The sequence below is a fragment of the Alligator sinensis genome, unplaced genomic scaffold (genome assembly GCF_000455745.1).
Source record: "Alligator sinensis unplaced genomic scaffold, ASM45574v1 scaffold412_1, whole genome shotgun sequence".
NCBI classification, from domain to species: Eukaryota; Metazoa; Chordata; order Crocodylia; family Alligatoridae; genus Alligator; species Alligator sinensis.
In genome coordinates, this window is record NW_005842474.1 from 927,801 (window position 1) to 942,591 (window position 14,791).

General features: G+C 42.5%; 1 protein-coding gene across 7 annotated transcripts in view; it reads left to right on the forward strand.

Annotated features, from left to right (window-relative positions):
• TBC1D1 (TBC1 domain family member 1) overlaps nt 1-14,791 on the forward strand; it is a 192,621-nt gene that overhangs the window by 87,334 nt on the left and 90,496 nt on the right. For all 7 annotated transcript variants that reach the window (XM_006030903.3, XM_006030905.3, XM_006030906.3 and 4 more), the window contains one exon: nt 13,382-13,912. In XM_006030903.3, the coding sequence (XP_006030965.1) occupies nt 13,382-13,912 (531 nt within the window). The remainder of the gene's footprint in view (nt 1-13,381; nt 13,913-14,791) is intronic.

A 14,791-nucleotide genomic window follows, 5' to 3' on the forward strand; every position in this document is an offset into this window, starting at 1 on the left:
GGGATCAGAGTGGTATTTGCAGAAGATACAGAACTAATTTGAGGTGCACCTGCCAAAAAAGTTGACCCCATCTGAACTAAAGGATGGCCTGTGAGCCAAGACACACATAAAAGCTAAGGGCACGATCCTGCTGTGTGTAGAGCAGGGTCTATTAATGGGCTTCCCCTGAAGAGAATATGCTGATTGCTTTGACTTGGAGAAGCTCAGAGGTATGCATGCATTATGATTTTTTTTAAATATATATTTTTGTAGAATGATCCGATACTGCTAGTAATGTAGGCTTCATGGAAAACATGCTGTAAGTGTTCAATCACACAAAAAATATCTGTCTAGCTAGGAAGAAATCCTCACTTATTTGCCCTACTTCAGTAGAACATAGAATAAAGTCTTGCTCTGTTTCCTATCCTGTTTTATAATGATTTGTAAGCAGTAACTTAAGACATTGTTTTTTGGAAGGGAAAGGAAACCTTTTTGTGTTTTTAAATTTCCTGGACAGCTTCCTGCTTCACATGGCCATGTAAAAAGGATAGTCTTTGCAATGTAGATCTCAGCAGTTGTATGGAAAATGATCAGGCGCAGGTTCCCAGTCGAATTAGTAGGATTGTGATGTGAGAGAAAACATATTAGACTGGTCTGGTTTTCTTGGCAATTTTATTAAGGGAGCAATAATGTCCAACTGGAAATGAAGCATTTCCTTTATGACTTTATATGATAACCAGATAAAATGTAAACATACACACTGACTACATGGTGCTTATTGAACAGTGAATTTTATATAATTGGCTTTTAGAGTTATTTATACAGTATAATGTATAAACGTTTTATTTGATCTGTAATGGTTTCCTCCCTTTAACTTGCCTACAGAAGAATTACTTCTATAAAATTATTCTCTGGTATATTGTAGTTTCACGTCTGGTAGTGAAGGCAGGTAGCAAGAGTCAGTGTAAATTTTCTGCAAAAAAGAATCCATTTGTGGTGAACTGCAAGACATTTTTCCTGGTCGTACACAACCCAGGAGCTGTTTTTGATGTTTTAGAGGTCTATCTATTGGAACCTGTATGTAAGACCTTTTGCGTCTTGTATTAACTATTAATGTTTATGCAGACACCGTGCACTCTTGAAACCATGGAGGCATTGACATCGATAGCAGCCAGTGACATCTTGAGCTTGGTGTTGTATAGACCCATTTACAACAGGGTTAAATTACATGGGGGCAAAACATCCAAGTCCTGGCTATACTAATGTCATCACTGCTGTTACCACAAAGTAGAGCTAACATAGTGATGAATTACCTCGGTCAATTTGCATGTAGCGTGTTGACTTTCTTTGCTGACAATTGGACTCTTTACTGTATTTACTCAATTAGAAGATGAGGATTTTCCCCCCATTTCACATGGAGACAAAAGCCCCTCACCACAATGGAGCATGAGGGTGGAGCTGCAGCTCCAGCAACAGCTCCAGTCCCTACCCTTCTGCTTCTGCATACACTGCCACTCCTCCCCTGTAGCCCCCAGTCCCCCTCCCTCCCATACCTCATCTCCCTCTCTCTCATCCTCAGCTGCGCTCCTCCTTACCTTTGGTCTGCCTGTGCCAACAGGCTCTGTCCTTGCTGCAGCCTGGGGCATGGAGCACGGCTGAAGGCCAGTCCCATAGCAGCAGTGGCAGGGAACTGACACTTCTGTTCCAGGCCAGCCCTGTAGGTCCTTGCTACTGTTGCAGGGCCAGACTGGAGCTGTGAGCCCTGGGCTGCAGCAGGGACAGAGCCTGCCAGTGCAGAGCAAAGGGTAAGAGGGAAGATGGGAGGAAAGGCAGGGGGCAGGGACCTGAAGCTGCAGGTGGCAGGAGTAGCATGGAAGGGGGAGGGGGGGGGAACCAGGGAAGAGGGAATTGGGGCAGCCTGAGGATTGTGGGGGAGGAGTGGGGCCAACAGAATGGGGGTAAGTGGGGGAGGGGACAGGCAGCAGGGGGAAGCTGCCTGCCTGTCTCGCTGCCTGCCACCTGTCCCCCACCACCCTGCATTGCCTTCCCCTTTACTGCCCCAACCTGTCTAACCAGGTACCCCCGCACACACTGTCTCCTCCACTGCCTGTCTCATTAGTACCCCCTTATCACCTCTTCCCCACCCCCCCATTGCCTGCAGTAGTGAGGGGATGAATTTAAGATAATCTTGAATAATTAAATTACAAACATGGAAAATTATAATAAATTTATAAATTTTCCATGTGTAGAATCTAATTATTGGGGGTCATCTTATATTCAGGTAAATGCAGTAATACTTACATACTTCCAGTGGTTTGGAGGAAAACATACCAAGCCAAAAATACTTGGGAATCATAAAATATGTAACCTATTCCATAATTTTAAGTTTTGGCATTAAAATATTTATTTTTGAAGTTTAAAAATCTGTTTCATTTGCAGACTATCAGTCACTGTAAACTTCCATTCTCTGAACAATTCACGTGTCCTCTCCTCTTTATCTTATGAGGCTGGTATTATTTATTTTGTATGCAGGACTTGAGGCCAAGCTAAGTTTAGAAAGGAAAATTTACTTTTGTAGGTAGCTGCTGAAAAACTCAGGGCAGCTACCATCCCTGGTTGATTTAATCAATGGGAATTCAGTTTATACTGTGCTAATAAGGAAAAGTGATCAAAGGGCCAAAGTTTGCCCGGAATGGCACTGTTGGATGATCTGGCAGGTGTATTTTCTCTACCAAGCAACTGGCTATCTAGAGTAGAACTGGATAGGCCTGTCTTGGGGAGGAATCCTGGGATACCTCTGAGTGATGTTTCAGAAAGGTGCATCGGGTATTGCTTGCCAGTATGACCTGTTGGCCATAGCCTGGCGTCATCCACTATACTCTGATGGTATATGTGAACCAGAAAAGGAACTGACTATTATGGGAATCATTTTACAGGTCAGTGGCTGAACAGAAAATTTAAAAATGAGATATCTGAAATGAAATGTTTTTGTTTGAAAAAAAAAAACAGATCAAGCTAAAATGTTTCACCTAACATGATTTTTTATTTCTGACTTTTTAAAAATGAAAGCAAAGGAAACTTGGGTACAAAGGGCTAGATTCACAAGGGGATTTAGGTGCTGTTCAGAAAAGGGGCTCCAGGTGCAGGGCTCAACCATGCATAGCCAGGGCTGTGTGTCCCACAGCTGTGGGAGACCCTCAGTCCCGGCAGTGGTGGGGTACTGCCTGGACAGAGAGTCCTGTCAGGTGCAGGACTCCCCACTCTGGTCAGCCACAGGACTCGGTTGTGGGAGCTTGCTACTTGCCAGTGCAGGGGGAGTCTGGGATGGCAATCTTGGGCTTCCCTTGCATCAGCAATAAAGCGTAATAGGATCTGATCCTGGGTCCCACAAACACACCTCCTGCCATGTACATGTGGCATGGCAGGAGGTGCAACTGGGTGGATAGTTTATCAGATCCTATCACACCTTTACCTGAACATGTAGAGGGGCCCTTAGAGACTAGATGGTTCACAGAGGCATGAGCTTTTGCAGACAACCTTTGTCAGATGCTGTGAATGGACCGCACTGTATTAATGTGTGTTAAACAACAAAATAAAAATAACGTTTTATTAAGTTGTTTAAAGATTGGTACAAAAACCTCATCCCCTCCATAACTATTCAACAATTTAAAAGGTGAAGCAGTTTCCTGTGGAAAGTGGCATATAAAAAGTAGCAAGCCTCCAGCAGCAATATGAATTTTAATAAGACCACTGTTATCTCAACCAAGGACTGATTATGACAAGATCTGGACTTAAATGACTAGGGCAGTGGTGGCCAGCTTTCTTGGCAGGTGTAGTGCTGCAAGTTAAGCCCTGCCCCCTCCCCAAGTACCACTCTGATTCTTGCCCTCCTGAGATTCTGGAATGGAGGTAGAGGGGCTTGAACCTCTGGGTGCACAAAGCAGGGGAGGGTTAGGATGCTGCAGCAAGAGGAGGTGACACTTGTCACCTCCTTTTGTAGCAGCAGCACATCTTCACTCCACTCTATAGAGTGTTTCGCTCTCTGGCAGGTATTACATTTATGACATGATTAACATGTTAATTGCGCCATAAAATACCACATGCCACGCGCAGCTAATTTAGGATATCAATAGCATGTAGGACATATTTCTGGTTGGTTTGTGTAGGACTTTCAATTGACTGTGTGTCATGTATTATGTTCCAGATCAGGGCCCTCCCCACTGATGCCAGTAATCAGCTGATTGTTGGCATTGACTGGAAACTTATAACCCCATCAGGGTCTTTTCCTCTTTCCACTGCTGCTGCTATGTCCTGATTCTGATCCATAACCCTTTTCTTCCCCTAGAATCACAGAAAATTAGGATTGGAAGGGACCTCAGGAGGTCATCTTGTCCAACCTCCTTCTCAAATCAGGACCATCCCCAACTAGATCATCCCAGCCAAAGCTTTTTCTAGACGGGTTTTGAAAACCTGCAAGGATGGAGCTTTCACCAATGCTCTGGGTAACCTGGTCCAGTGGCCTCCTAGTGAGAAAATTATTCCTAATATGTAATCTAAATGTCCCTTGCTGCAACTTGAGACCCTAACTCCTTGTTCTCATCTGCTTCTCATCTGATTCTGCCTCCAAGCTAATTCCTTGGATTACTCCTCCCTCCTCTATCACATCCAGAAGTGTAAAGAGGGGTAGGTGAGTGAACAGGGCAGGTGTTCTGGGTCTTGCATAAGAAATGTACCTCTGCTCTGGCTGCATTTTCTGTTAGCTCAGTATATCACATCACAGGGCACTCTGGGAATTGTAGTTCTCTAGAGTAGCAGTAGAGTTTGCTACTGGAGAGGGGCGGGTTTTGCTGCAAATAATTTGGTTTATCTTAATTTAAGCACCTGACTAATCTGGTAGCTAAACGTTTTAAGCATACGCTTAAGCACTTTGTTGAACTGGAGGAGTATGTATAGAGCAGGGGTGTTCAAGCCATGGCCTGCAGGCCAGATCCCATCTGTGGAGCCATGGCACATGGCCCACAGAGCTCCTCATGGTTTGGGAAATTTGGCGGCAGGGGAGCGCTGGCAATTTAATACTGCCACCCCTCTGCCTACTGCCAAATTCCCAAGTCTTGCATCTGAACTGGGGCTGGCCCGTGCCCTCCCCCCCCCCCAAATTCTCCCCTCCTCTGGACACAGTTAGTTTCATGGGCCCCTGGCCATATCTGGCCTGTGGACATACTACGCACTGCCTATGTGACCTGCAGGGCAAAAAGGTTGAGCACCACTGGCATGGAGATGCATACCTTATAGTCTCTGCTGTAAAGTCTGTAGGTGAGCCTAAAATCGTATTTGCATTTTTGTTCTTCTTGCATCACAGTTTTTATGCATTAACCATTCATTTTCTATAGAATGGATTATTTGGTAACTTAATTCTTGTTAGATAAACACACTTTTTTTTCTGTTTACCACAAAACAGCTGTTGCATTCAGCTGTTACCGGTCTGTCTGAATTAAAATAGTTCTTCACTTCTCTTTAAAACCACTTCCAGGCTGAAGACATCTGACCTTTAATATGTGCTTTGTATAAATTCCAGAAGTGAGTGTTCTTATTTTAATTTTATGCTTTTTTTTATTATTATTATTTAACTGGAGCCAAAAGTAGTGATTTTTCTGTATTTAGAGAAGAAAGTCAGTCTTGGGAAAAGTCAGTCCTGGGAAAATCTGCTTTCAAAACACTGAATGCCATGGAGAAACACAAACCTGCACAGGCATAAAATTACTTTTGTTTTCTAATAATTAATGCACAGAGTAGATTGGTAATTGATAGCCTAGTAAGCCAATAAAAACAAACATTAAGAAGTTTTAGAAGCCGGTTTGATTTTAACTAGCTTAACCAAGAGTATTTAAAGGCTTTGCTCATAGATCTCATTTATTGTTCTTGTTCACTTACCTTTTCAATACATGCTTCCAATAAACGTCCATTTAAACATTTCAGAAATAGTACAATTTACAAAAATAGCTGCACATTTTGCTTGAGACTATTGTTTTGCTGGGTTAATAAATCTTATAGTAGTTAATAGTTGTCATATATTGCATTTAGAACATCTTTTATGTGAACATGTGTTTTTCTTGGTCTGTGTTTCTTCTGTTCACCAGTCCTACCCCGCACGCTTGGTAACTTGATAAAGCATGTCCGTATTTAATTTAACTAAGAGTAATTAAGTAAGAAATTACTTTTTTTGTTTATCCTGCTGTTCCATACTTTGTGTTGTGTTTTGGGGTAGCAGTTTTTGATCATCAGTAGCCGTTCATCTGTGTCTGCTAATTACATATTGGAATAAAGAAAGTTAGCCAGAGAAGACTTAAGTATTCTAGAAAGCCAAAATTATGTATGCATGGGGGAAATCATGTCATTAACAAAGAGATTCCTTTCTTCCATCTACAGATCACTGTAGGTATGCTATTGTGAATATAATTAATTGCATCTGTAAAAAGCTAATTATATCAGCAAATTATGCCTTTATCTGCATCTGGATCCCTGCAAACCGCTGACTGGAGATGCACAAATTGAATAAGAGTCCAAAGTTCTTCTTAAAAATCTGTGCCTGGCATGAATTAAGCTAATTTGGAATAAGGCACGTTTGCTCTTTATCTGCATTTCTTTCTCTCTCCTCCCCTCGTTCCAACCCCTTCATATTCTGGAATAAGCATGTCTACACAGTGAGAGAGGAATGCCTCTTTTGGAATAATTTATCATTTAGGGCATGTCCTTAACATGAAATGTCAAATGTTTGATCCATTCCTGGGAAAATTCTTCCTACTGTTTTTTTTTTTCTGAATATCACTATAGGGGCTAAGAAAACAGTCTCCAGAACCAGTCTTCTATTACTGGTCTTCCTGATCTCAATACTTTGTCATGCATGTCCCCCACACTATGAAGGGAAAGGCCATCAATGGAGACAGTGAATTCTTGGAATTGAAGATTACAGAATAATCCTGGAAATGTTGATCTTTGTATTGTAGGATGTTGCTGGACTTCTCTCAATTATGTGCTGCAGGAAAGAACAGCAGTGCAGCAGTAATTCACCTGTTTATTTTCCTGTGAAATGCTAGGATGTTAATGTGCTGTGCATGGTACATATGACGAGACCATATGTCTCCCAATACCGTAGACGGGATAAGACGCTAGTGGCCCAGAAAGGAGGCAAAGAAACAGATCTTCAGGAAAATATCCTGTCTTTTTCTTACATTGTGGTCTGATCAAATATGACTTTTTAATTTCCAAATCCTGGTAAAAACCACCATCAATTGCTTATCAGTGTAACTTCATCCCTCCCCTGCTACTTTATGCATGGCTCCTAAATATCATTGTATTACAATTACATTACATTAAGACAGTAGTAATTTGAATCTTAAAATTTATATAAAAAAAAGCAGAGTTTATACGTGCCCTGGCTTGCCACAGAATTTAAGCAGTTTGTCCAAGCCATGTTTACAATTAACCCAGTGATATAGTTCTCACTTGGGCAAAGGTCTCATTATAGTAATAGTGATGTTGTCTGGAGAAGGACTGCATGACTGATCTTAATATGTTTTATAGTTAGAATATGTTTCATCTTCAGAGTACTGCACAAATGTTTAACTAACTAATATTTACCTGCCCTGTGAGGCCAGTAAGTATTATTATAATTTTACAGTTGATGGAACTGAGGTACAAAGGAGTTTCTGTAAGTTGTTTTTTCCCTTCTGTTTCTGGGTCACAGAGGAGTCAGGCCTCAGAGCCAGCATTAAAACTTGTGAGTTCCTAAAACTTCCTAAGCCTACATGCAGATCTTTGTGAAGGGCTAGTGGGATAGGAAAAGCAATTTGAAAAAAGGTGATCATGCTATAGAAGATCCTTGTGTAACATTTGTTTTGTTATTTCTTCTTCTGATTATCAACTTACATTTCATAAAAAGCTAGGGGGTTGATTTGGTACTTGTATTCAATATCTGTAGTAAATATTAGAACCATGCTGCATCCATCTGTCCAATCAAGATTGAGATGAGCAAATTTATTAAAAATACCATTCAAATATTTATCTATTTTCCTTTGCCATGTCCAGTGCAGTTGTCATAACTTCTGTATATTTCTCTGTTTGAATGCTTGAATGTCATATTAATTACAAATTTCTGTAAGAATACAGGAGGAAATACCCATAAGTACATGCAACACAGGGACTCTTCACCCAGGAAAAGCGTAGGCTCAGGGGTGACTTGGTGGCAGCTTTTAAGTACAAAAATGGGTATGCATCAGGAACTGGGAGAACATCTTTTCACTAGGGCACCCCAAGGGAAGACAAGGTCCAATGGTCACAAACTCCTGGAAGATTGTTTTAGGCTGGATATAAGGAAAAACTTATTTTCTGTCTGAGTCCCTAGGGCCTGAAATAAACTTCTCCCAGAAGTGGTGCAAGCACCTACTCTGGATACATTCAAAAAACACTTGGATGCCCATCTTGCTGGGATCATTTGACCTCAGCTGACTTCCTGCCCTTTGGGCAGGGGGCTGGACCTGATGATCTTGTGAGATCCCTTCTACCCCTAATGTCTATGATATCTATGAAACACAGAAGTTCATCTGCTATTTATAAGTGACATAATACCAGGAAGTTCAGGACCTAGTAAGAACAAAACAAAACAAAAAGCCCTATCTCTCCTTTTTAATACATTGACAGGCCTATTGTGCATCTTTGAACAGGGCGTTCATGAACTATTTTGAGTCAGTCATTATGAAACAGCCATCTCGTACACTTCTGAAGTTTTTAAAAATAGATAGTATAGAGATGCAGGCATAAAAAAAAATCAAATTTGGTAGCAACACATTAGTGATAGTCTATATAACGTCTAAGACCAGTCTGCCCCATCTACAATCCTTACCTGTACTGTAAACTCTTACAACAGATGAATCAAGCTGCTGTTTCTACCAATGGAATTTAACAGCTTGAAATTGGGGAAGAAGCCCTTCTTGTTCAAATAGTTGTTTTCTTTGCATTGTGGATGGCAGTATATTCCAGGAAATCTCCTGCTGTTGTACTGCCACTTATGCTGCCCCCAGTGAAGTAATAAGACTGCAGATTGAGTGTCCCTTTTTTTTTTTTTTTTTAACCTACTATGCCATGTAAAACTAATGAGTGGGTCTAGACTACAAGTAATAAAAATTTCTGCAGTTAATACTTTCCACCTTTCCCATTAGTGGAGCTGTACTGGTGGTAGAATACTAGGAGATAATTTGAAATGTTATCAAATTATCTGTCTGAATAAAACACTACTACATGTTAGGTCAGAGGTGGGCAAAATACGGCCTGCGGGCCAGATAAGGCCTGCAAGGTCATTCTATCTAGCCCATGGGGCCCCTAAAAAATTTGGAAAATTAATATTTCTCTGCCCTTGGTTCCTGCCAAAAATGGGCAGTAGGACCCAAGGGAAGCCCAGCAGGCTCCAACAACAGCAGGGCCCGCCCAGCCCCACCCCCCAGCCAGAAGCCCGAGCTGGGGTTTCTGGGCTGGGAGCATGTGGCTGCGCCAGTGCAGGAAGCTCAGGTAAGTGGGGGCAGCAGGACCCTGAGCAGGGAAGGAGCACGGGAGGGGGAAGTGGCCCCTCCCCGCCCCACACCCGGTGCCCCCCGCCGCAGCTGCTTGCAACCTGCATGGGGCTGCCTGTGCCCACTCTGGACAGCCCTGTGTGGGCTGCGAGTACATGTGGTGCGGGGCACTGGGCGTGGGGCGAGGGAAGGCTGCTTCCCCTCCCCCGCGCTCAGCTTTTCCCTGGGCTCCTTCCCTGCGTGGAGAAAAGCGGCCCCTTGCCCGCCCCATAGCCGGCGCCCCACACTGCAGGCACTCGCAGCATGCGCGACACTGCACTCAGGACCACCTTGTAACCTGGCCCCGCTGGCAGTGGGGCAGGTTACAAGCTGGTGCTGAGCTTGGGGAAAAGTGGCCCCTTGCCCGCCGCTTGGCCAGTGCCCTGCGCTGCAGCATCTTGCAGCCTGCCTGGAGCTGCCTGTGCCTGCTCCAGACAGCCCCGCGTGGGTTGCGAGTGCCTGCAACGCGGGGCGCCGGCCATGGGGCAGGCGAGGGGCTACTTTTCCCCATGCTCAACACTAGCTTGTTCCCCGCTGGGAAGCAGGGGGTCGGAGCTGTGCACTGCCCCCTGCCTGTACCGCAGGGCTGGCGGACACTGGGTGTGAGCGGGCGGGGAGCCAGTGGGAGCACAGGGTCTGCACCGGTGTCCCGGGGCCAGTGCTGGTGGGGGCCCAGAGCAGGGTGGCAGGAGCGCAGGGTCCCAGCTGGCAGGGGCTCTATGGAGCTGGACCAGCTCCCCACTCTCTGTTGGTGCAGCCCAACCCAGCTTCATGGACTCCTGCCAGCCTGCGCCACCTGTCAAGGGGCGGGACTACCCATGCGGCCCTCGACAGCCTGCCAAAACTGGGTAAGCGGCCCTCCGCTCAAAATAATTGCCTGCCCCTGCATTGAGTGAATAGGTCGAGGAGCCTTTTCTTTAGAATTCACAAATCTGAGTCAGAAGTTGCAAAATCCCAGTTCCACCTAAATCCTAGTAATACTTATTTGCTCACGAGTAGCAGCTTATTGCAGTGTTTCAAAATGTTTTACAAACATTCAGACCAGTGTAGAATGTGTTAGAGTGGCTAGACAGTGTAGAATGGTTAGAGTGGCTCTACGATGGCCCAGTGACAGGGATAAGGAGAAGAGGCTCCATATTTTATGCTGGTCATCTAAAAAATGTGGTACAAATTAGATTGGCCATGTCACCCAGTTAGGGTGGCCACTGATGCATCCCCAGAATACAGGACAGCCCCTTGGTGAGATGCCAGGATCATTGGCTCCCTTGGCCAATCAGAACTGAGAGGTGGGGCCACTGGCTTGGCCAATCAGGATGGAGGGGTGGGGCCACCAAGCCCATTGGGCAATGTAACAAAGGAGTGGGGCCTCCACAAAAAGGCCACCTCCCTCTCTTACTCCTTCCCTGGTTGGCTTGGAACTTTGCTCCTCCTGGCTGTGCACTGCCCTGCCTCTAGGTGCAGCCAATAGAATCACAAGGACAAATGATTGATATATATTTCCACCAATGAACTGAAAACCAGGACTTTTTTGCAGTCCATTGCTCATTCAGAAACGGACAAGGGACTAAAGGTTTACAAACAGGAGGGTCTGGTATAAAGCAGGACCAATGGCTACCTTATACCCAGTCTAAGCAGTAGCTCTGAACAGGGCAAGAACTAAGAATGCACAAATGCACAAAGACAACTTAAGAGTCCCAACACAACTCTTGTTTAAACCACCGTGTAGAAAAAGAGGAATGTATAGTCTGGCTCAGTATCTGAATAAGCCTCATAAGATGTCTAACAATATGTCTTCATTGCATAGTTCATTTGAATGATTTACCCCTGGGTCTGAGCAATACAGGTCAGCCTAGCTTGGGTGAAAGTGTCACCATGGCAGAACCTTGCTTGTTATTTTCATTGGTTCTTTCACCTCTGTAGGAGGGAGGTGAGGAGATATTATCTCATGGTTCTTTGATCTGAAATGGTTTAGGATTCTTGCTCAGTCACTTGCACCAGTTGTGGAAGAACTTTTGTGCTCTTGAGAGGAATTGTAGGGAAGGACTACCAGAAATTGAGGGGTTTTTTTCCGTTGGCCTATATCCTCCCTGTAAAGCAAACTGGTTTTAATCTGGGGTAGAGTCTAACCCAGTCAGTGAGCCTGATGAGCTACTCTAAATATAGACCATCTCCATACCATGCTCAAACTGTTTTCTGTACAAATGATGAGGGATTGGGCAAAAAGTCAGGTAAGAATTTGGGCTAATGTGCAGTGAAAATGTACTCTACAAGATAAGTCTTTGCATCAAGGACTGTTTATCACCCCAGTCTTATAAAGTAAAATCAAAGCAGAGAGCTGTTAAAGCTACATAACTAATTAGTGACATAGCTAAAAATAAACCTTTATGGTCATTGCCTCCAGTCTTCTACTGTAAACCCTAGACATTGTCTTTTTGCTCTATATATGATTTAACTGATGACTCATGCCTCCTGTTCAAGGGTGAAGTAATGTTTCCTGACCTCTTTTTGGTTTTTTGTTACTCATTGTTTTAATCCCCTGACCATGTAAGTTTTGGAGTTTTTCGTGTTGCTGAACTTCCTTATCTATAAAAGGAAAGAATTGATGTAATTGATGTCTTTCTGAACTGCCAAAGTAAAACCTCTTTTTTTTTTTTTCTTTTTCTTTTTTAATCTTCCAGATTTTTTTCCCCTAATGCCATTGCTGGTTCTTGTGCCAGCTTTCCTGCAAAATCCAACCATTTTTAAACTGTTTGAAAAAAGGGACATGTCTGTTTTAAAGACCAAGGTGATTTCTAGAAAGGGTTGCTGGAGTTCAGGAATATATCTCCATGTCTGTATTCAGTTATGGGGAGATGGCTCTTCTGGGTTCTGTAGTATGCTGTAGTGGAGACTTGTCAAAACCTTTCTGCACGCACAAATATTTTTCAGTATGTGCACTGTGCGTGCACATGTATTTCTATTTGCTTTGCTGCTGTCCTAAGTAATGCTTTAGTCCAATCAAAAGCTGAAAGAATGCAAAACGGTATGTTAGAACTGCGTGTGATACACATGCTATAAATATTGGCATAGGAAATTGCAGTGAGATGATTTGCATGTGTAATTCAGGCAGTTCAACCAATATCTGATACTGTTAATTTTAAGAAAAAATATTGGTATCTGATAGAAGTTGGGCTTTTGTAATTTATAGCTTTTTGGGTTAAACAGCACATTTCTCTGAAAACGATGAAGCATTTCTTAAGTCAGTGTAGTCAGGGTTCCCACCCTGAGAAATTACAAAATAAAAAATGACCTAAAAAAACCATGTTTCTTGTTCTATTAAACAAAGTAACATTTTGTCAAAAATATTTTGACTTGGTGATAGAAGAAGCTACTGGTCCAAGAAATCTGCAAGATTTGCCATTAATTTAACAATGACATTGATGAGTGGGTAAAATGAGATTTCATGTTGCTTATAGATTGATTTGTGATAGTTCTTTATATTCTGGATTATTTTCCTTTCTTTTTTCCTTTTCCTTAGGTATGGTCATGTGAAGTATTTATGCTTCACTGGAAATTTTTAGTGCCTTGGAAGAGCAGACCTTAAGAGCAGATGTGCTATGATGATGATCTTTTGTGAGAGAAACAAATGAAGGAGACATTTCTTCATTCTTTTGCAAACATTTTATTTTGAGTAATATTTAACTGCTGATGCATACACTGCCTGAAATGACACAAGTAGCCACTTTCTTGGAATTTTTACATTCCAGTCTGGTAATTATAGAGTTGTTTATTAATATACAATTTGTCCGTATTTCTTATAGGTGCCTGAGATTATTAACTCCATTCGGCAGGCTGGAAAAATTGCTCGTCAAGAAGAATTTCAGATTAATCTGTCTGATTCTGAAGACCCATTTGCCAAGAAGTTTGAAGTATTGTTCTGTGGGCGAGTGACAGTAGCACATAAAAATGCACCCCCGGCCCTCATAGATGAATGTATTGAAAAATTTAACCATGCCAGCTGTACAAAAAAAAAGGAGTTCAGTTCACTGTCCCAGCAACATGAAACTGCCAGTAACTCAGGAGGATTTTCCTTAAGTGATAAATTCCGATCAGTCTTCCAACCATTGGTCAGTGATGAAGAGGAGAAAAAGCCAATGAGGAAGTCCTACTCTCAGCCTGGGTTGCGTTCCTTTTCTTTTAAAAAGGACTTTCAAGATAGTCGCAGGAGCAACAGCTTTATCAGCTCTTTTGAGGAAGATGCGATTTTGCTGAACATAAAAAGTCAACATATGTATGGGCACAGTGTCGTACAGCCAACAGATATTGCAGAAAACCGGACTATGCTGTTTACGGTAAAGCAAGATTGCAGCTCTTGCCATTGTTTTATGTCTCTAGATTCTGGATGGTAATTGCAAAAACAGATATCCTACAGAATAGGTTCTTCCTTGAATAGCTTAACAACAGCTATTGGAGCTTGAGTTAAACAAAATCACATATTCCTATATAGGTTTTTATCAGTCAATGTAGATCTTGACTGCACTGGTCAAAATGAATTAAACTGAAAAATTGGGCTTCTAAAAACTTTTAAAATAACTGAAGTTATTAAGGAATGTTTTTTTATTATGCTCTCATATAAATCTGGCAATTAATTTTTATTTCTATGAAATACATAATCATGCTAAGTAAAACCATCAGAAACAATTTTATAAGTGAAAGATACTACCTATAGTTAAAGTGCAGATTCTTTGGAAGATTCTTTAAATACAAGTCCTGTATTTGAAAACATGTCTACAAGTTAACATGTAGACAGCATGAGACTAAATTGACATCACTCTTATTGCTCTCATTCAGGTTCTCACTTGAAGTTGGGGAGGAGGTGCACTGCATTAATTGGTATCTTTCACAGTGAAACCACAAGCACAATGTCTTGTAACTGCTGGAGGGGAAATGTGCCTAGGGTTAGCAGTAGTAGCTATATTGTCTCAGCTCTGCAGCTGTAGACTGGCTGCTTCAGGATGGCAAACAGAGGACGGTTGAAAGCAAAATTAGTGCTTTACTAAAAGCAGTGCCATATGTATACCTCTCCACCGGGATAGGATTTTTATTTTGATATTTTGATAGCCCCTGTTTAAGTCTTAATTTTTAAATATCTCTATTTCTACTCTGGTAATTAATAGCAAACATTGCAAGGCGGAGTGGGAGAGTAATGTCTGTCTTCTTCCTCCTCCCCG